Genomic DNA, 22,674 nt, shown 5'->3' with positions numbered 1-22,674 from the left:
TTGGATTGCTTTAAGTAGCTATAGCTTTTCTTATTTTCTTTTCTTGTTCTTCCATAGGCATATGCATCAGGATGCGATATTGTGGTTTTGGGGACTGACTTTGAAAGATTACAGATAATCCCTGGAGCAAAACATGGAAACATTCAAGTGGGATGTGTGGACTGTTCAATGCAACAGGGGAAGGTATGTAGAGCAATGTTTTGAACGATGTTCCAGCAATGTCTTGTCAAACATCTCAAGAGCAGAAATGCTTGCAAGTTTGGACAAATAAATGAGTGAATGGCAAAATGAGTAATTGCTTTATTTAATCGCCACATTAAGGTGAACTGGTAAGCAGAGTTGTGCAGCTGTTAAAAAAAAAAATGTGTAAGGCTGCACAGGGAGATAAATTTAAAAAAAAAAAAAAAGGCAAGCATTTGATCAAAAGCTGGATAAGCTGAGAATAAAGGTAATTATTCGCTCAGGGTTTTACTCTGCTGTGCATGTCATGGACCTATCTTGGCATGTCAGTATTTCGCATCAGATTAATGTTTTCACAGAAAAAAGCAGTTTTAGATTTCTAATGAAATGCCATCTCCTTCAAGGGTTTCATAAAAGCTTAAAATGTTGTTTAATAGGGTTTTCCTTTCCTAGATTCTCTCTCTTTTTTTTTTTTTTTTTTTTTTTTTTTTTTCCCCTAATCACTGGACTGGATCAGAAGTCCTGCATTTTGGATACTACAGAGTTTCTCTTTATCACAGTAGACCACTGTTTACTGCAGAATAGTTGAGAGAGAATTCTATGCAAAGAATTTGAGATCTCTCTTTTTTGGGAAGTTGCAGGGTGGTTGAAATCTGTTACCACTTAAGTAGGAAATTGTCTTGGGGTACTTGTAACATATAAGTGTTTTTTAATCCATTACTTTCATTAAGCATGTTTTGGTGAGATGGTAACATGAACCTTCTACTCATGACTGCAAAGCTTAGGAGTTTATGAAACCTTTGGCTAGACTTTTTTTTTTTTTTTNTTTTTTTTTTTTTTTTTTTTTTTTTGAGAAGGGCTGCTGCATGAAAACAGTTTTGTTTTCGTACCTGTGAAGTCTAAGGAGGGCAATCTAGATCATTCATGGCCACCCTCCTTTCCTGCCCTTTAATGTTTTTGAGTGCTGAGCTCTTGCAGCAGTAATAAAAGAACAGCAGTAATGAAAAGGAAGCGATGTTCTCCTCTGTTTCGCTGTCTGGTAGCTTGAAGCCATGAAGAATGCAAGTTTCCCTGGAGGATGCTGTTCAATAGCTTTCTTGTGTGGCTGAACTGACAGTATATTAGTTGATGCTGAAATACATGTCATGTATGCAAATTTAGAGGTCATCTTGACTGCATGGTAGCACTGGATAACAATCTAAGTATTAGTATTTTGAAATATGTTGAGCTTCCTTAAGCCTTTCCATTTTTATCACCTTTTTAAGTGGGCCTTTATGGTTATTTTGATTCTGCAAGTTGGTATGATTTGCTGATGGCAATTGGACTGGGTGTGTTGGCAGAGTCCTGAAATAGCAAGCATATATATCTGTTCAATGACTGGATTGATTAGTATACTTCCTGTCCATGTTAGTGAAGACTGTATTTCTCTTATAGCCATTTCATCAACTTTGGTGTATGGATTTCTTTTCAATTTGCCGCTGGATGTTTCTTTGCTGTTTAAGATCTTAAGATCTGTTTAAGACAGAAAGAAATAGAAGACAAATAATGTAGCTTATTTAGGATTCAACTTTTAGCTTTTGTAAAAAGAATTTACAAGTTGTGACTTTTTTTTTTTTTTTTTTTTTTTTTTTTAAATTCCTTGCCTCTCATGGTGGCACTTACCTCTAAGTAACTTATCTTTATTTGGAGAATCTCCATCATTTCTCCCTTTGTGTGATAATTAACTTGTAAAAGGGTTATTAACGGCTATCAAAACAGTAAGTTCAGGTTTATGTTCTAGTTTATGGAACAGGAGAAGATATGTAGAGCTAATGGAAGCTAATGCCTTGTGATACCTCTGGACTAGCAACACCTTAAAGTCCATGCTTGACTAACCCCTTGCTGGGCTTTATTTTATTAATTTATATTTTTATTTTATTAATTTATTTTGAATACACAACCTCAGTTTTTACTGGTTCGTAATTGTGAGTTTTACCTGTGTAGTGGATTTGTTTGTTTTCAGTGTAATAGGAAGGCTGTGAGTTCTTTCCAAAGGAGTAGTTACTTTGTTTTTCCTTTTCTGTTTTTTTGATAGTGGTAATGTAATTCAGTAAGAGAGTACAGACCTTTTGAAAATTGACAAAAATGTAGTGACTTTCCATGACACAAGGAGAATTAGTCTGTGGAGGGGAAGATGAGTTAAAAAATCAACTATTGGTTTATACTAAGGCTTTATAATAGGCATAAACTTTCAAGCCTGCTGTTGCTAGTTATATTCCTTTTTTGAACTAAGTGTTGGGAGATGCCAAAGTTTTGCCCCAAAGGCTGATGGTTTATTCTTAAATGACCTTTGGGTACCACCTCCAAGAGTGCTGCTAGTCTCTCCAAGAACTCAGTAAGGCTTCTCCACAAATCTTTCTTCTTATAGCAGAATTTAGGTACACAAGAGACATCTGGTAGCTGTCTGAAGAATTTATGTTACTAATCTGGGAACGCAAACTTGCGTTATTCATTTCTGTGGCATGCTGCTCAGTGAGGACTGGTGTAAGTAGTTATATTATTATGGAACTTGAAGATTTTTTCATGGGAGTAGCAGTTGCTCTGAATGAAACTTGTTTAGTATTTTGGAATATGAATAATAGTTTGTCTTGAACTCGTGTAACACTGAGTGTAACACTGAAAGAAAAAGTGTCCACACTTAGGAATTTCATATTTCTTTATCTCTGATTACTCTGAGTTTATTCAGAGTACTTGTTGAGACATGGAAGGGAATTATTAGAATTAAAACAGAGAAGTGACATAATTAAAGACAATGAGAGAAGCTAAATATTAGTTTGAGATATAAAGAAAACATTTCTTTAGGCATTTATCAACTGACAAAATTACTGTTGTCATTTTGGGGTCAGGTTGTTTTGCTGATTAGATTGTTAGCTTGAGGTAAATTTATTAATTTGCTCTTTTAATGCAGAAGATTTCTTGTGTTTGAAACTCTGGATTTACAGTTGAAATAACATTAACAATTTAGGTATGACAGACTGATACTTTTTTAAAGCTGTTTGACCTTTGATTTCTGAAATCGAAATGTGTTTTAAAAAATGAAATGAAGGTGTACCAGGGATAAAGGAATAAAGGAAGACTCTGAAATACTCAAGATAGTTGTTACTTGACTGCAACTTTTTAAAGTTTTTATTTTGTGTTAACATTTAATTTCTTTCATTTTTGCAGTTTTCTGCTTAGGATATTTGGAATTGTTGATCTTCCCGAAAGTCTGCAAAGTCATTCTGAACTACTGTTGGTTCTATTTTTTAGAACATAACCTTGGCCTACTACTTTGACCGTTTACCTAAATTATCCATGGGAAGAACAGTGATATTAGAACTAACAGAAATGTCCACCTAGACTCTCACTAGTTATGACGATCGTATGAGTAAAAATTGTCTTGTTCTAGTGCCATCAGTACTTGCCTCAAGATTTTGATAGATATGTTTTTCTGATATCTGAAAGGAGGAGGAAAATCGACTTCATATTAATCTTCAAGGAGTAAAATTGGCAATCCACATCTTAGTCATTTGTTTTATAACTTCGTTTCTTTGCATGTTTACATACATATCACTTTTTTTAGATTGCAGCTTCTTATGGAAATGTGATTTGTATCTTTGAGCCAGTTAGCCTTTTGAACCAGAAGAGCAGTCATCATACCGTAAGTAATACAGCATTCCTTAATTTCATTTATCTTCTTGTAGAATTCCTCATTTCTCTAGTTTGCTCTAATTTTAAGATGTTTCCTTCAACGCCAAAAAATATAGAGAGAAGATGGCCATGTTAAAATGGTAGGAAGAGGGCAGAGGCATATACTACTTAGCATGCATATTTCTTAATCTGTGATCCTCATATTATGATGATTCCTATCACTCATTTTTCTCATTAATTCTGAGAAATGCTAGAAGCCAAGAAGACATATGAGACCCCAGCTTTCCCAAGACTATAACTATCACTGTGTAAGTTTCTTTGTGGAAGAAAAATACGCTTTATGCACTGATATGTTTTACAAGTCTTATTTAACTGTGATTTATGAACCTGCACCGTCTTGCTCAAATCTATGATTCTAACTTCAAAAACTTCTGACAGTGTTTGTATTTCCAAGTGTGATCTGTGGTGATGCTTAAGAATATCAGTTTCTTGATAGCATGGCTTAGTTTTGATGAAAATGGTTAGTGATCTGGCCTTTGATCTAAATTCTTGTTTTATGATATGATTAAGGGCAGAGTGTTTAACCACCGTCCTTAAAGGAACTTCTGCCAATATAACTGGTTAAAATATTAGTGTCTAGTTAAAGTCAAGTTGATAATGTGAGGACTTGCAGGAACAATTGTTTGATGAGTAACTTCCCCCTGCCAGGAAGGGGGATAGTGGTTCATCTTTGCAGAATTATTCTCTGTATAGACTAGTTCACTTGCAGGTTTCAGAGTGTCTGTGTAAAATGTATTATATATTTGTTAATGATACAACATTGAATGTTTATAGCATTTTATGCCACTGGAAAGCAGTAATATATAATAGTGTTCTCGTATGAACACTCAAGAAATTTGGCATGCCCTTTGACTGGAATTCACAATTCTGTCCTGAGTTTGTTTTGCACTACCATTAGAAAATCTTACCTTGAAAACAGATGTACCTTGAAATCTGGAAGTGATGATTTTTAGATCCTTATCTGCAGGTACTACTTACTGTTTTTCCAAACATATCTCAAAGGTTTAGTTGTTGTATTTTAACTGACGTATGTGTTGATTTGATATTTTTTGTAGTAGAGTCTGCTTAAATTTTGTCTGTCTTTGCAAATGCAGAAAAGAAAATCAGCTATTTATTTTAAAAGGGAATTTTGATTCTAGTATAGTTCAAAGTAAGAAAAGTTTATAAATTACTATGGAGGCAAACCAGATAAAAATTTCTGTAGTTTAATCGTAGGCATATTCTAATGAATGAAGTAATATGCTGCAAAATCTGATTGTACTTGATGATTCGGCTTTATTTTTTGCTTGTCTGCTTTGATTAAAAATAAAGGGCTAGGAAAGTATCATACAGGTCATCATGACCTTATCCAGGTTCTGCACTTCAGCCCTACAACTGATAGCAAATATTGGATGCATTTAATGTATTTCATTTTCTTTTTTTTTTTTTTAAATTAAAATCAGACTTCACTTAAACTCAGATTCTGATAATTTTATATGCTGATTTTTTTCAACTTAACTTTTCAAAGTAAGTCAGATACTTTTTTTCATGTTACTAGAGTAATATTCTGCTGGAAAAAAAAAAAAAAAAAGAATGAATCCATTTTTATTAGATAAGTAGTAATTTGTTTTAAATGTGTCCCTAGTAAAAACTGGAGAGCACAGTGAAGAAGTAATGTTTCTGATATTATAGAAAGGGAAGGAGGAAGATCAGTAAGAGTTTTCATGCTAATGATTGTGAAAACTTATTTCCAGAGACTACATTATCAGTGGCAGAAGAATGCTCAAATCCTACTAGAAGCAATAGCACATAATTTAACATGGGATCCCACAGGTAAGAAAGGAAGTTCACTAGCATCTATTTACTTGATATGACAGTGAACTTATTTCAATTTGTCTGTTTCTTGGAGGAAAAATAAAGTTTTCTTTTTCTCCTAGCATAACAGAGAATGTAAAAACAGAGTGAAATTTAACCTTTGTCACTAGTTACAGGACAGCTAAGACATACTAGCTACATATATATTATCTTACTTGTTATCTTAAAGCTACTTAAGCTGTTAGCTTAATACTGCTTAAATTAGCAGGTTCTTGCAAAAAAGTGCCTTAAGTGCCTTAAATGGTAAATATTATTGTGAAAGGGGAACCTTTACAGTAGCTCTAAGTGCCTATGCTAATAAAATTACTTTGGAAAATTTATTGTATTTTCACTATTCGAACTGTAGCTATTCAAATTCAAAGAGCAGAGTAGAAGCTGGCTTTTTGCAACAATTGCTCTGTCATGTCTTTCAGTTTCTTCAAAATAAAGGATTTTGTAATAGCAGTGTGCCATTTAGCACATTGCTAAAGCCATAACAACATTGTTATAGAAAAAAGTTAATAAGTCTTTGGCATATTGTTCTGCAGTATAGTCGGTCACAAAATTGATTTTTTTAAAAAATTGTTTTTAATTTTTCAATATACAAGTCTATACTCTTATCTGTTTTTTTTTAATCTCTTTATTAATATTTTTAGGTACTCGCCTTTTGACTGGTTCCAGTTGTCTTCAGCTTTGGTCTAACAGTCACTTGGAAAACTCTTCTGACAATGGGAATGCTGAAAGAAAAGATGTTGGCACTGGTGAATGGAGATGTATTTGGCAATGCAAGTAAGAAATTGCTTTAAAACACAGGAATCTTTTCTCCATACTGGTTAATATTTTTCAGGTGAAATGTGTAATATAATTTATCAAAACCTTCTTGTATAGCGTTATTTGGTAAATGCTATTCAGATATTATGGTTAATCTGAATCATTCCCTTGAGTACATGATGTTTCTTTCCTCCTACAAGATTGGCTGTGATGGTTTTTGTGGTAACTTATGTTTTCTGAGCATCTCTTCAATTGTATTGAGCATTCGTAAAATACTGAGGGAAGGTTCTTTTTGCTATTGTCCCTATTTCTCAATACTTATATAGTAGGTAAGGTTAGCGCAGTATGTTTTAGTATTTTAATTGCAGAGCAATTCAGATAAACTTACCTTAGTGTATGCGTCACTTCCTTTTTTCTTCTCTCTCCATTCCAATCGTTATGTTTCTGTTTATTCTGGATATCTGGAATAGTATGTGGAAGACGTATATGTTCTAGTTTACTGCATCTCAAAATGTTGTTCTTGTATTCATGTTGATTAATTGTTAAATTTTTTTATTAGCACGAAGCCCAAAGGGTTTTAGTTCAATTTATAACTAAGCAATCCTTCCTACCATAGGAAGGACCTTCATATATACCAGATGCAATTTTTGTTTGGACTGTTCCATTTAGCAGTCCTTAAATAAGTTTCTCTTAGCGCTTGCCTGTATGGACTAACTTTCCTCATGAAGCACTTGGCATTAATTAAGTAGTTGCCTTGAAATACCTAGAAAAATCTTTTTAATTCTTCAGTCATTCCTTTTACTTCGAGATTCTGACTCAACAGGGCACACAAGTAGAAGTATCTGCTATGAAAAAGAGCTAGTTGACTGTCTAATTGTAGGGAAAAAAAAGTCCCTGCTTGAATTATTATAGGTATTATAGGTATATACACAGACACACACACATGTACATATGTATATTTTCAGATTCAAGGTCACAGAATGATTGAGTTTAGAAGGATTCTCTGAAAGCTGACTAGCCCTATGCTCGTGCTTATTGGGGGTGAGGTAGAACAGGTCTTGCTTGGTCCTTCTTAATAAAGGTAACACTCTTCCTAATGCAGTGTAGGATACTACTGTCTTTCTTTACCACAAGGTCATGTTGCAGGCTCACTGTCAACACGTCCTCAAGGACTCCCCGAACCTACTTCACAAAGGTACTCTTGACCTGGTTGACCCTCAGCCTGAATGGATGCAAAGGGTTTTTCCTGCCCAGTACAATTAAAAAGAGAAAAACTAATCTAGCGTTTTGACAAAGGATGTCTGTAAGAGTTCTTATGAATTCACCAATGAGACCATTTGAATATTTTGATTGTCTCTTTCTTTCTGTACTCAGAGCCTTATCAGTTGTTTTTTATACCATTTCTTTGATATTAAGACTTGCAAATATGTTGTATGTAGTAGATAATGATCCACAAAATTTGGAGAATGCTGATGAACAACCCTCTGTTTTATAATGGAAGTCTGTTAGAGGTTTTGGTTCTCTGGCTTTAACCATTTTTTGATGGCTAGCTTTTAACTTTTAAGCTAGATGCAGGACTGAATATCACATATATGAACAGCTAAAGTGTACTGAGATGATGTCACATCATTGATATTGAAATAGTCCTTCTATATAATCAGAACGGCCATTTTGGTGAGAAAGAAGGGCAGCCTCAGAACAGTTTTTCTAATCTTTTAGTGGGCTGATGTTTTGTTCTGCTGTGAACTATACTGATATTTTTCTCACCATTTCAGTTTACACACACTAACTAAACCCACTCCCTCCCCAAATACTTGAAAATCTAATTTGCATGCTGGATAACTTTCAAATGTCAGTGATAAACTGTCGAGAGATAATCTGAGTGGGATTTAGTTTATGATAAATTCAAGTTTGTAGGTCAACAATTGCCTTTCTTTGTATGCTGTTTTTGAAGTCTATTTGTTGTTGCTATTGCATGTGCTATCATGTTTTCATTGACTTCTTGGCTAACTTGATTGTTCTCAAAAGTTAAGTCCTACAAAACCTGTTGTGCAAGCCTAAAATTCAGGATTAAAATTTTTATTGAATATTTTGCCATACAGTTAAATTCTGATTACCGCTTTGTTGTGAATAATTCAATATGATTAAAAGAGTTGCTCAAGATTCAAAATCTGTAAAAGAAGCTAATTCTTCCATTTTCTAAAGAAAATAAAACTTGGAAAAAATGAGCCAAATAATTAGGTTATTTTGGTGTGCAATCTTTTACTACTGTAATGGTTCATTTAAAAACTGCTTTAAGAATTTTGTAAGCCTTTTTATTAACCATGTTACCCTTTTACACATTGTTCTTTTGGGATATAACCCTCTAGGAAGTTTATGAAAAAGAAGTCTGTTTCACATAAGTAGGAATGGTATACAGAGTGGCAGAACCCTGACAGGCTTATGAAGTGGAAATATAGTATATCTAGAGGGAAAAACTCAGGTTTAATCCACTAGCAGCTTCTTTAATAACATTTTAAACATTGAATGCTGTGTCTGTCTCTCAGCTACAGCTTATGTTGATTCCATTATTTTAAAGAGGGCAAAAAAACACTGTTTTGAGTTTTGAGAAGGTACCAAATCTTATTTTCTATTTTTAATTGTCTTTGCAGAACAGCTTCTCAAGTTTGTTTAATGAAGTTCTCACCAGATGGAGAGTTTTTTGCCACTGCTGGAAAGGTAAACAAAAAAATAAAATGAGAAAGTTCAACATTTCCAGGAATCCTTCTATCTATCTTTACATTTTGGTAAATGAGAATTTGGTAGAAAGCTAATTCAGTAGCAAAACTTAAATTATTTACTGAATACTAATTTTAAAATTCTACTTTGCATGAATCACATTTCAGTGCCAAAGCATCAGGAAGTTAATAGTTGAGTGTGGGGAGATCTTTCAAAAAAGAAGTCGAGTAAGAGGAGCAGGAGATCTATATGGATGGGTAAGCAACTGCTAGGCAAAGTGAGCAAGAAAAAAAGAGTGTACAGCTTGTGGAAGAAGGGCCAGGCCATGTGGAAAGAATACAGGTGCATCGACAGAGAATGCAGATGCGAAATGAGGAAGGCCAAAGCCCAGGTGGAATTAGAGTTGGCGAGACAAGTCAGGGACAACAGGAAGGGTTTCTATAAGTATGTCAATAGCAAGAGGAAGACGAGGGAAAACGTTAGTGCACTGCTGAATGGGGAAGGGGCCTTGGTGACGGAGGATGCCGAGAAGGCAGAGTTACTAAATGCCTTCTTTGCCTCTGTCTTTACTGCTAAGGCGACCCCTCCATGAACTGCAGGGCTCAAGTGGAAGAGATATAAATGGGCTAGAGGAAGACCTTCCGCGGGTTGAGAAGGATTGGGTTAGGGATCACTTAGGCAAACTGGCCATGCAGAAATCTATGGGCCCAGATGGGATGCACCCAAGAGTGCTGAGGGAACTGGCCGAGGTTCTTGCTCAGCCTCTCTCCATCATCTTTGAGAGGTCCTGGAGAGCAGGGGAGGTGCCCAAGGACTGGAAGAGAGCCAATGTCACTCCACTCTTCAAAAAGGGCAAGAGGGAGGAGCCAGGCAACTACAGGCCGGTCAGTCTCACCTCCGTCCTTGGAAAGGTGATGGAGCAGTTCATCCTACAGAGAATCTCCAGGCATATGAAGGAGAAGAAGGTGTTGAGGGGCAGTCAGCATAGATTCACCAAGGGGAAGTCATGTCTGACAAACCTCATAGCCTTCTATGATGGGATGACAGGCTGGTTGGACGAGGGGAGAGCCGTGGATGTTGTCTACCCTGACTTCAGCAAGGCTTTTGACACCGTCTCCCATAATATCCTCATACGGAAGCTCCGGGAGAGTGGACTAGACGAGTGCACGGTGCGGTGGATCGAGGGCTGGCTGGATGGCAGAGCTCAGAAGGTGGTGATAAATGGGGCCGAGTCCAGTTGGAGGCCTATGGCCAGTGGTGTCCCCCAGGGGCCAGTGCTGGTTCCAGAACTGTTCAAGCTGTTCATCAGTGATCTGGACGAGGGCACAGAGGGCACCCTGAGCAAGTTTGCGGATGACACCAAGCTGGGTGGAGTGGCCGACACTCCGGAGGGCTGTGCTGCCATCCAGAGGGACCTGGACAGGCTGGAGAGTTGGGCAGAGAGGAACCTCATGAGGTTCAATAAGGACAAGTGCAGGGTCCTGCACCTGGGGAGGAATAACCCCAGGCACCAGGACAGATTAGGGGTCGACCTGCTGGAGAGCAGCTCCACAGAGAGGGACCTGGGAGTCCTGGTTGACACTAAGTTAACCATGAGGCAGTAGTGCCCTCGTGGCCAAGAAGGCCAATGGGCTCCTGGCTGCATGAGGAGGATGTTGGCAGCAGGTGGAGGGAGGGGATCCTGCCCCTCTGCTCAGCTCTGGTGAGGCCGCACCTGGAGTGTTGGGGGCAGTTCTGGGCTCCCCAGGACAAGAGGGACGTGGAGCTTCTCTAGCTCTGGAGAAGAGCAACAAAGATGATTAAGGGAATGGAACATCTCTCGTATGAGGAGAGGTTGAGTGAGCTGGGCCTGTTTAGCCTGGGGAAGAGAAGGCTGAGAGGGGATCTGATTAACATGTATAAGTTCAGGAAGGGAGAATGCAGGGAGGAAGGGGACAAGCTCTTTTCATTGGTGGCCAGCGATAGGACGAGGGGTAATGGGCATAAGCTGAAACACAGGCAGTTCCATCTCCAGGTGAGGAGCAACTTCTTTACTGTTAGGGTGACAGAGCAGTGGAACAGGCTGCCCAGGGAGGTTGTGGAGTCTCCTACTCTGGAGGTCTTCAAAACCTGCCTGGATGCCGCCCTGTGCCACATGCTGTAGGTGTGCCTGCTTGAGCAGGAAGGTTGGACTAGATGATCTCTAGAGGTCCCTTCCAACCTTGAATATTCTGTGATTCTGAGATCTGTGATGAAATAACTGCAAAAGTACCAAGTTAGTTATTCATCTGGTAAGGGTATATATTCAGTATTTCTCCCATATTGTGATACACTTATTGAAAAATAGTTCTTCACTCTTTTCTTTGTGTATACACTTGTATGGCTAACCATGTATATTTAATAGGAGAATTTGTGTTTCCTCTTAGTGGATATTCCCACATAATTAATGTCAGTGTTTGTAGCCTGTTTTACAGATTAGTTTGTGTGCTCAGCAAAGAGTGGTTTATCTTCAAAAGCAATAAAGTGACTTTGTAAAATAAACAAAAAGGTTAAAACTTTCACCACCATATCTTTTGACTTCCTAAAACTCTAAGAAATCTGTTGCTTGTGCTTAGAAAGCCATTATTCACATTTTGTAAGAAAGTAACAATCTAACAATTCAAAGCAGGGGAAATTCGGGTGGTGCAGAGGAACCATGAAAAAATGGCTAATTCACAAGAGAATTTCTCTTACTAGTGAAGAGACATGACTAAATATTTTTTTTTTGCTCCAAGTACTACGTGTTTTTTCTTCAAGAGAACACAAGACTTCTATTGCTATTGGTCAAAAAGAGTGGGTCAGTGACTTTTTGAACCCTCTTGTGAGAATTTCTCTAATTGTCAAAGTGGATCGAGGAGAAAATAATCATGTGATAGGATTACTGATTTTAGAAAAAGAGAAATCTACACTTCAATGAGTCTTTACAGGTGCACACAGTGATCAACTTTATACTGTCAACTGAAAAATATAACATTCTGCAGAATCTGTAAAATGGAAACAAAGTGAGAGTAACAATGATTATTAGGAGTAATGCTGAGGGTAATGGAAACCTCTGTCTTAAGTATCAGTTTCCCAAAATCTGAAGAGAGGTTATGAATGAATTTCAAATGTAGGAATCAAAATTGATTATGCAATTTGCTTTAGTCTATGTGAAAAGTTTGAATGGAAGATTAGTATGCGCATGTAAAGATCAGTTAGGAGAGTGTTTAGTTTAGCTGTAGTAGGCTTTTTTTTCTTTCTACTTGAAGCGTAATGTCCTCACATTCATGCTCCTTGAAGCATAATGTCCTCACATTATGCTACTTGAAGCGTAATGTCCTCAGATTCAAGGATGTTTAAAATCACAACCAAACACAGCTTTAAAAGGAAATCTTTTATACTTTTTTTGGTGAATCAATTGTATGTATCACATACAGATGAATAAGGCATTTTGCATGTTATCTTTAAACTTGCCAATCTTTTGCTATCTTTGAAGAAGAGAGGAAGATGTAAAAAAACAGCTTAAGTTGTAAAAACAACTTGTAGATTTCTTCAAGGTATATTTCAATTAATTCAAGTATGTAAGTGTAAAATACTGGACTTGATTAATTTTGCTGTGTATAGTAAAGAAACATGAGGTTCCTTTATTCCTTTCTTGTTTTGTTTGTTTAGAAGAACATATTGCTATATGTCATATGATGTCTTTAGCTATTTACTGTCTGAAAGAAGAGTTATTTTAATCATGTTTAGAGTAACTTATAAGCTTTTTCAAATACAGGTTTTGACAAAAATAAAAAACAAAACCACAAAATCATAGTATTTTCTTTTTCTTGACGATAAGCATAATGTTTTCATGGATAATGATTAGTATTACTTTAAAAAATCTACATATGAAGTTGTAGTATGATTGAATTAGGGAAAAGTAAATTAATCTGCAAATGGCTGTCGATATAGCATCCCTGTAATGTATTTATGACTGAAAAGTTTTATGTTCTGTAGTGGTCTGTTATATTAAAAAGTCGAAGTATTACTATAACTAAGTCAATGGGAAAATTAATAGACAAGTCTTTAAGTGACTGAGTTAATTATGTACTTGAAGAATCTTTTGAATGTATCTTTTTTCATGGTTTTTGGTGTTCAGAGATGCAAGTTTTTTTATCAAAGATATAAAGCAAAGTGCAAAACAAAATGAACTTAGATTTTGGGTCATAGATTAAGCATATTAAAGTCAGTAGAATTTTTCAGTGCTATTTATATTTAATAGTTTGACAGCTTAGAAATCTTTGTCTAGATGAATATCCTAAAATTCGAAACTATGTGTAGTTTTTTTTTCTTCATAGGTTTCTCTCAAGTACAGTAATAAGTTAACATTTGTATTATCATTTGAATTCCAGCTCGATGCAGTGTAACTTGAGTTTTTTTATTAGCTTTTATGCAAAACTGATGTTCTCTAAAAATCAGCGTGTACCCAGAAAGGGAAAAATGAAATTAATATAATAATTTCAAGATATATTAACAAGATATGTTAAGGGATCTGCCAGCATGTTATTTTTTTATTTATTTAAATGAATAGGTTTGGAAATTTCAAGGGGGTTTTTTTGTGTGTTTTTTGTTTGTTTTGGTCTTTTTTTGCTTAGCTCAATTTCCTGTCATCAAGAAAATACCTTGAAGGAAAAAAAAGGGGAGGGGGGGGGGGGGGAAGGGGGGAAAAAGGGGAGGAAAAAAAAAAACAAAAAGAAAATAAGAAAATGAGGAGAATATCAGAAATTTTATTTTAGTTTTAGTTTAGTTTAATTGAGAAACTTCACAAGAGGCATTTCATATTTCTCTTTAATATTAATTTGGTTGCCTACCTGGGAGGTGAATGATTTGGTAAGCCTGTTTTTATCTGTTCTTGTTCAGGATGATTGTCTTGTGAAAGTATGGTACAATGCAGACAGCTGGAGGTCATCTGTAACACCTCCTGGTGCAAGTCCAGGAAAACAAGCACAAGAAGTTGATTTTTCATTTGTTTATTTGGCCCATCCTCGATCAGTAAATGCATTTTCGTGGAGGAAGACCAGCAAATTCATGCCACGGTTAGTAGTGCCAACAACTTCAAGTTTGTAAACTGTCCAGAGGAAGTGAGAATACTTTGGACAGAACTTTGAGTTTTTCATTAAGCTCTTCTGTTGAAGTGGCCCAGTCTGTGTAGGTGATGTTGTTGGTTTGGTTTCCTGTTAAACCTGGTTTAAATTGTAGTTCCATGATCTTTGAACATCCTAATGCCATAAGTAGTATAGGAATCAGTAGACATTCAAATTCAGCATTTGTGTTTGATAAATGTATGTTTTCTCTTTTAAATAGAAGACTCTTAAAGCTATTGAAGTAGTGCTTAAGTTGATTTTTGAAAATCCACTTATTCTCTGTTGCCTAAGGGAGTTGACTGCTGAACAGAACCATCAAATGCTCTGTCTCCTTTTAGAATCTTAAAGCGTAATCGTTAACTTAGATAAGCTGAAAATCAGAGGATATGTAATAGTTCTTGCAGAGCTTAGTTTAGACTAATTGAAATCTTTGGATATGTATATTATGATTATACTTCTAAATAGAATTTATATTAGAAGATATGAAAGCTTAACCTTTGCAGTTATATTCTTGATATTATGCTGATTTCTCTGATGTAGCTATGTGGTTTTGTAACTGTTGTACCCTAGCATGGATAAATGACAGTAGGACTGCAAGAAACAATTAGCTTTTATTATTATTATATGTTGTAATAGATTGTGTATATATATAGGAAGCTTACTAATTTTGAATATTGAACGTAAATTTAATGTGCAGTTGTATAATGCTTTGACATAAGAAAATTACTTAACTGTTCAAGCTTCTGAATATATGTTGCTTATCAAAGCTTATTGTGTATGACTCGTTGGCTAAATTTTACCCATTACCTTTGAGGTAATTTGTCCTGTTACCTAATAATACATTGAGTGTTTCTTTCCCTAGTATCTAAGTTATTTTGTTATCCTTTTTCTAGTAGCATCTCGTGTCTACTCATAGCTACTATCTAGTTATGAATATTGGAAAATTTATTGGAAATAATTTGTTACTGTTCTATTTTGATGTTATATGATGCAAATGGCGTATATAGACCTTATGTTTTATTTTGTTAGTGGTGCTGTCTGCAACGTGCTCCTGACTTGCTGTAAGGATAATGTATGTCGTCTCTGGGCAGAGACTTTGTTACCCAATGATAGTCTGTTGTATGGTGGTGGATACAATAATTGGACTGAAGGAATGAACTTAAATAACTTCAAGAGAAATACTTCAAGTAAGGAACGAATGCAAAATGCTTTAGAGGTAAGAATTTGAGGAGACTGACACGTATTTTTAGACAAGATTGTAAGTAATATCTCAAGCCTTTGTCACAAATAGAACTACTTTATACAGACTTTATGGTATGAAGTAGTGGATTTATTTGAAATTTCCCCCATGTGCTTATCTAACAGAAAATAGTAATGCTGAGCTGAGAGCAGTCCTTCTGAATTTTCATATTAGAAGTTCTGAGACTGTACAACTACTGTGTATTTTACTGTGGTCACTGAAGCAAGGAGCTTTGTAATATCTAGTAGTTTGAAGAGCTATGGACAATATGGAATGGCGTATTGTACATGAGTTATGTGAAGCCCACTAATGCTGTTTTCAGCAAGTAGAGGTTTGCTTGTCTTCTCAGGAGTTGTGAGATATTTTCTGGCCTATGCATTTGGAAAAAAAACAGTGATCATATGGAGGAGAAGAAAGTTTTCTGCTGCTATATTCCTCAGATAGAGCAGGCTGCTCCTAAACCATCTCTAAGGGAAATGATCCTTATTAGCTAGTCTATCAATGGGAAGCAGAAAGAAAAATATAGCATTAAAAGTTTGCAAAGCTGCGTAGAGCATAAAGAGAGTTTCTGGACGTTGTTCTCCTGTCTTAGTGCATTCATGTGATCCGTCTGCTCTCTTAGGCAACGTGGCTTAGTTGAGTACAAGTTAAACGGAAAGACAATTCAGTCAAGAAAGACTATTCAGAGTAAAGGTGAAGTTAGGGAACAATTTCGTGTTCCTGCTTAAAATAAGGTATAACATTAAAGATCAGAAATAACCTTTAGGTAAAATCATGAGAAACTATTTTCCATGAGTATGGTATAGTAGAAGACTAGAATTATCAAGTGTAAAGGAATATAAAGTAGGTAATGCGAAGCTAGTACAAGTCTTTTCATACTAGTAGAAATTTAATTTTCCAATTTTCCTTCTGGTAGAAATCTTTTCATACTTCTTATACTTGTATGTATAACTATAGCAAAATGGACTGGACCTCTGTACTGTGTTGTGTGTGATGGTTTTTAATACTGGCATACTTTGTTTTAAAAATTAAACACCTCAGAATATAGTAAAAGTATTTATAAAGAAACCATAAAATATTAGTATTATTTTACTGCAGATACGAGCAAAGTGATTTTTGAAAGCAAATCTACCACTTACAGATGAAATCTGCTTTTTCTTTTTGCAAGGAATTTAAAATGACACCTTATTCTTCATGCAGTTAAACCTGAGGCACTTCCGACGGGGTAGGAGGAGGTCGGGTGCTGTAGTAGCACATACTGGATACTCTCCGCATCAGCAGGATCCTCATGAAGTTCACAGGAACATTCCTCCTCATGCAAATGCACTCTGTCACTTTCATATTGCTGCCAGCATCAATCCAGCCACAGGTAAGAAACCCAGTAAATGATTGCTACGGGATAATCTATAGTTCTTATTAGAAATGCGTTGCTGCATAAGCTTAACTTGCTCAGATATGTTTGTAAATATTCATACAATTGTGCAAGTTCCATAGTATGTTGGTTTCATACATTGAAGAGCTTAAGTAATGAAATGCTTAGAATTAATTTTTTTCTATAGTAAAAATCAAATAAACTTAGACTTTCATTTCCTTCAGAAGTTTAAAATTTGCTTGCATTTGAACATTGTGGTTATAGCACTAAAGAAGAGCTCCTCGAAGAACTAATGCTTCTGCTGTTGTAAATTTTCTGTATGTTCAAATTGTCTACTCATTGAAAAAGTGAATAGAAAACATACTTAGTATGTTTTTTTTTTTCTGATTTGCTAAGCTCTATGTTATTGTTTAACTTCAAGTTTCTTTAACAAATGTGGCCGGAATTGTATAAAACGTACCAAAAATTACTTTAAGCTGTTTGTGCAGCAGCATCATCAAGCCAATTCCTGCAGAGAATGTCTCAATTCTGATACGTCACTTACTACCTAATGCCATAAAGAAGGTTTTCTGTGTGACAGCTCTTGGAGACTTGAAGTTCTCTTGCTGACAGTTCGGTATCGTCAAATGTATACAATGAGCAAATAAAATTTTTCATGTGCTTAACACACTCTATACTCTTGTATACACAGACAGAAATGCACATGTACTCTTCATGCATTTCTGTTTGTACATAATGACTAAGTAGTCTTTAATTTGGCTCTTAATAGTCTTTGCGGTATAATCAAGTCAAACTGTCAATTTACAGAGTGGGAATGGAAATAATTTTGAAGAATGGTAAAAGATTTTTCTTGGTGTCTAAGACTTAGCTCTCTTTGACCTTTTAAATTTAATTTTTTTTTGTTTTCTGCATTGGTTAAATCCTGCATGATATTATTGCTGTCAGGTTGTTGTTGTTTGTTTGTTTTAGTATCTCTTGGTCTCTAACTCCTTCAGTAGATTTGAGACATAAGGCATTTTTCTTTAATATTTTATTTGGAAACCTTGTCTCATCTGTTCTATCTCGCAGCCAATTTCCTAAACACCTCAGTCCAGTCATATTCTTGAAGTACTACTTTTAGTTTATTCTATATGAATCAAATTTTATCTGTAAACAAAGTCGTATTTTATTTCATTTATTTCCAACAATTATTTGTGATCTTTCATTCTACAATCTACGCTTATTACAGTATTCAGAGTATCTTATAAAAACGCCAAAGCAATCACATACATCACAGAAAGGAGAACTTTATTCATTTATTTATTTTTTAAAATAGTTTTCTTATAGTGAAAAAATTCTTGAGATTTTCTGTTATGGTAAAGAGTTAATTCAGCTCGGGTGGAGTTCAGTGAGAGGAATAAGAAGTTGTTTGGACAAATTCGTATTTAAGGAAAGCTTGAAAGAGTTACTGGTTTTTATTTTTGATTGTTTTGGGTTTTTTTCAATCCGAAGGTTTTTGGAAAGAACAAGTGTGGTTCTGAAGTAAGTAGAAATTCACTAGCTGAAGATTTTGGCCAGAAACGAGCATCGATTAAATCTTCAAGTGGGCATAGTAGTCTTAGAACTGAACTTTTGAGCATAAGTAATTCAAAGGTATGACTAGTATAAAAAAAAGTTAATTGGAGTAAGAAGTATTTTGTCTCTCAGGAGCTGGAAATTATGTGCTGATGCATGAATAGTGAGTAGAAGAAGATGAGAACAGAGAGACTTGTAGGTGTGAATTTAATGTAGTCTGAGCATTTAGGTATTGCTGTATGACCTATTTGAGAAATCACAGTATAGCACCTAGCCTTTTTTTTTTAAACATTTTGCAGAAATGATATGACTGCATTAGTTTAATACTTGTTTTTGTCACTTCCGCTTTGATTTTTTGTCAGTTCTTTATTTTTAACGACCACCTGTCACACCAAGTAACATCATATGGCAATGTAAGTAGTAAGAGGATTGATAAGAATCTGAAACCCTGGCTATGTGATAGTGTTACAGAGGACATACCTGGTCACTGTATTAATTCTGCCTAGCCATCATACATGATTCTTGGTATCAACAAAGAATTACTGTAGCTGTCTTTCTCAAGTAAACATCAGCAAACTACGTTGAAATTATTTGGTCTGAACTGAGCTGAAGCAGTAAAAGCTAAGGTAGGTAAATTAGCTAGGTAAGCTAATCTGTATGAAGAGTGTTGTCATGAATATGTACCAGGGTCATACAGTAACCTTAACGTAAATATGGCTGAGAGCTTCCCTTAGAATATGGTTATTGTGCACACTGTCTCATGGATAACAACCAGAGTAATACTACTAAAAGTGGATGATCCTGAAAGGGTTGACAACTAGCAATACACTTACTCCCAACTGCTTTTTCTTTCGTAGCAGAACTTCTGCTTAAGAACTCCTTTCCTAAAGTTCTTGTCCTGCTCAAACTACACTATTTTGAAAAATATTTTTACCATCTCTTCTGGCAGATATTCCTCTACTTCCTTCTATCACATCTCTGAGTCTTGGTGAAAATGAAGAAAAAAATGGACCTTTTGTTGTGCATTGGCTCAACAATAAAGAGCTTCATTTTACTTTATCCATGGAAGTGTTTTTGCAACAACTTAAAAAGAGCTTGGAACATCACTCTCCTGAGACCAATGCTGAGGAATTTAATCAAGTGGATGGCAAATCAGAAGAAGGTAAAGGCTGTTGACTTTCATATTATAAAATAATATGTAATATTCTTCATTGTGAAATACAGGACGAATAACAAAGTATTATAAGCATTCATGTAGATTACAATATCATTTCTGTGCATTTCCTTCCTTTCCACTGAAAATACCTAAATGACTTTTTATATTAGAAATGCTGATTTTGTTGAACATTTTTTTTCTTGTTTGTTTGTTTCAGTACATTGTGTTGAACATTGTCACTTTAGCTTTTTAGCTGGCCCTGAAGCCTTTTAAGTTGAAGTGTTATTTTAATGATTTTAAGCAAGCTGATAAAATCTGAGCACTAAGATGTTGGTTTTTAATATTAAAACATCCCTAATTTAACCAGTTCTATTATGTTATATAAACTATTTATCTAATTTTACATTATTGGGAGATGACTGTATGTGTTCTGCCTGTGCATTCATGAATTTCTTTTTTCTCATTGACTGAGGTCTGCAGTATAACTTCTAGTTTGAATTCTTGTCATTTCAAGTTGTGCTACCATGAGTGGTTTTGAAGAAGCTTTGAAAGTTGCTCCATTGCCTGCTCTGTATCTGTGAATATATATCTCTGTGTGTTCTAGCAGCTAATGAAAATGGAGCTGAACAAAAAGGAAACCAAGAAAAGAGGGAACTGGGTGATGAGAAGACAACTCCAAGTTCAAACATTATTCCTTTATCCTCTGCAATTATTGATCATGAAATTGAAGTACTGCTTTCTGAATGGAGTAAAAATGCTGACATGCTTTTCAGTATACATCCTATGGATGGTTCGTTGCTAGTGTGGCATGTGGACTGGCTGGATGAATATCAGCCTGGCATGTTTCGCCAGGTGCAGGTACTTTATTTTTTTAGATTATTCTTTGTTACTCAATGAGAGTTATGCTGTGAGAATAATTTTAGTTCTTTCTCCTTTTCTTTCCCTCTCCCCTTGCCCCCTCCCCAATTTCTAGGTGTCATTTGTCTCAAGAATTCCAGTTGCATTTCCAACAGGAGATGCCAATTCTCTTTGCAGAAGTATAGTGATGTATGCTTGTACCAAAAATGTTGACTTGGCTATTCAGCAAGGCAAACAGAAGCCCCCTGGCCTTACGCGATCCTCTTCTATGCTTATCTGTTCCGGACACAGTAAATCAACCAACAGTTTAAAATTAAGTATCTTCACTCCCAATGTTATGATGATTTCCAAACATGCTGATGGATCTTTGAACCAGTGGCTAGTGAGCTTTGCTGAGGAATCTGCTTTTTCAACTGTACTCAGTATTTCACATAAATCTAGATATTGTGGACACCGTTTTCATCTTAATGATTTGGCGTGCCATTCAGTATTGCCACTGCTGCTGACAACCTCACATCACAATGCTCTGAGGTCACCAGATACTGAGAATGCAAACCAGACAAGTGACTCTGTAAAATCTCAGGAGTCACCACTAAGACATCAGAATAGAGGCAATACGAGCGTTGCATCCCAGGATCCCAATGCAGTTTACAGTGAGCTTATTCTTTGGCGAGTTGACCCTGTTGGGCCACTGTCCTTTTCTGGTGGAGTTTCTGAACTTGCTCGGATCAATTCCCTCCATGTTTCTGCATTTTCTAATGTTGCATGGCTGCCTACGCTTATACCCAGCTATTGCCTCGGTGAGTTTAGTTTCCTGGCTTCTTCAAGGGTAAAATTGATTTTGCCTATAAATGCTTTTAAATAGGTGATACAGATATATCTTAAAGTATCTAAGAAGTGTTAAACTTGGACCTATTATTTCACACTTTCCCAAGCTGCTGATGGTTTGAACTTGTCCTTCTGTGAAGACTCAAGGTGTTCTTTCTTCTACTGTTATATGTATCAGTGTGTAATTGATATCTTAGGAGTTAAAGCAGTGCAGTTCTTAAATACTAGTGTATGTGTTGGGTTATGAATATCTCAACAATTATTGCAGAATAATTGTCAACACTCAACAGAGATAGACTTTGCTGGTGAGTCATTCTGATTTTCAATAACTTTTTTGCCTATCACAGCATTGAACTTAATAGTTTTCACTTCTGAGTAGTAATGAGGAATATTTTTGTTATGTTTTTTTCTTGATAATTTCAAAATTGGCTTTGTCCTGGGTGACTGTTCACTATACACACGCACTTTTTGCATTTGTATTTTTTCAGGTGCGTACTGTAATTCTCCAAGTGCCTGCTTTGTGGCTAGTGATGGACAGCATTTGAGATTATATCAAGCTGTAATAGATGCTAAAAAGCTTTTGTGTGAGCTCTCCAATCCTGAAATTTCTGTAAGTGAAACCTATTGTAAGTTTCTGGAGGCTGTAAGTTAATTCCGTAGCATGAGTTTCTGGCTTGCTGACAAGAGACCAGATTTGTGATGGAGGGTTCTGCAGACTGTGATAGCTTAGCTCCTCTTGTTGTGATAGGAGATGTGATAAAAATTTCTTAGCATTGTAGCCATGCTGTATTCCATTTAATCTTGATCAGAGAATCAGGTTAGTACCTGTTTGGGAAATGGTTGTAAAACACACCACATAGTGTAATAACTGAGTAGGAAAGACTGTACTGTGGGCTTCCTAAGAAAAGGACAATAAACTGCTACTTTTAATGCTTTCCAGGTGAGACCTACAAGCCCTGTAGCTTCTGACCATCATAAGATTCTTGGGGAAACTAACATGCTATGAAATTTCGTAGTGAACTGCAACCTATTTAGAAATACACAAGTCTGAATTAACAGGATTGTCTCACAGCTCTTTTCCTTTTGTTTGGCAGAAGTATGTTGGTGAGGTTTTTAACATTGTAAGTCAGCAATCTACTGCCCGTCCAGGATGTATTATTGAACTGGATGCCATAACAGAACTTGTAAGATCTTTCATATTCTTCCTATAACATTGCTATCTTGTTTAAAATGTATTTAAAAAATGAAAGTGTATACCTGCTTTTAGTTTCATAATACCTGTAAATGAAGAAAACTTTCGTAACGAAACTGC

The 22,674-nt window shown here is 35.8% G+C and overlaps 1 protein-coding gene across 6 annotated transcripts in view; it reads left to right on the top strand.

The window, feature by feature from the left end:
* The first annotated feature begins 63 nt into the window (after positions 1–63).
* DMXL1 (Dmx like 1) overlaps positions 64–22,674 on the top strand; it is a 61,815-nt gene continuing 39,204 nt past the window's right edge. For 2 of the 6 annotated variants that reach the window (XM_026052825.1, XM_026052824.1), the window contains exons 1-13: positions 64–183; positions 3,782–3,859; positions 5,643–5,721; positions 6,399–6,531; positions 9,165–9,231; positions 14,131–14,306; positions 15,384–15,570; positions 16,795–16,963; positions 19,470–19,682; positions 20,284–20,534; positions 20,650–21,334; positions 21,851–21,972; positions 22,457–22,546. In XM_026052825.1, coding sequence (XP_025908610.1) covers positions 169–183; positions 3,782–3,859; positions 5,643–5,721; positions 6,399–6,531; positions 9,165–9,231; positions 14,131–14,306; positions 15,384–15,570; positions 16,795–16,963; positions 19,470–19,682; positions 20,284–20,534; positions 20,650–21,334; positions 21,851–21,972; positions 22,457–22,546 — 2,265 coding nt within the window. In that variant the 5' untranslated portion in view covers positions 64–168. Of the gene's footprint in view, positions 184–3,781; positions 3,860–5,642; positions 5,722–6,398; positions 6,532–9,164; positions 9,232–14,130; positions 14,307–15,383; positions 15,571–16,794; positions 16,964–19,469; positions 19,683–20,280; positions 20,535–20,649; positions 21,335–21,850; positions 21,973–22,456; positions 22,547–22,674 lie in introns of all 6 variants that reach the window. The other 4 variants (XM_026052822.1, XM_026052821.1, XM_026052819.1 and 1 more) reach the window with 3 other exon arrangements.

This window comes from Nothoprocta perdicaria, unplaced genomic scaffold (genome assembly GCF_003342845.1).
Source record: "Nothoprocta perdicaria isolate Ctin4 unplaced genomic scaffold, notPer1 scaffold_92, whole genome shotgun sequence".
Lineage (NCBI taxonomy): Eukaryota > Metazoa > Chordata > Aves > Tinamiformes > Tinamidae > Nothoprocta > Nothoprocta perdicaria.
This window is presented reverse-complemented; position numbering and strand designations above follow the sequence as displayed.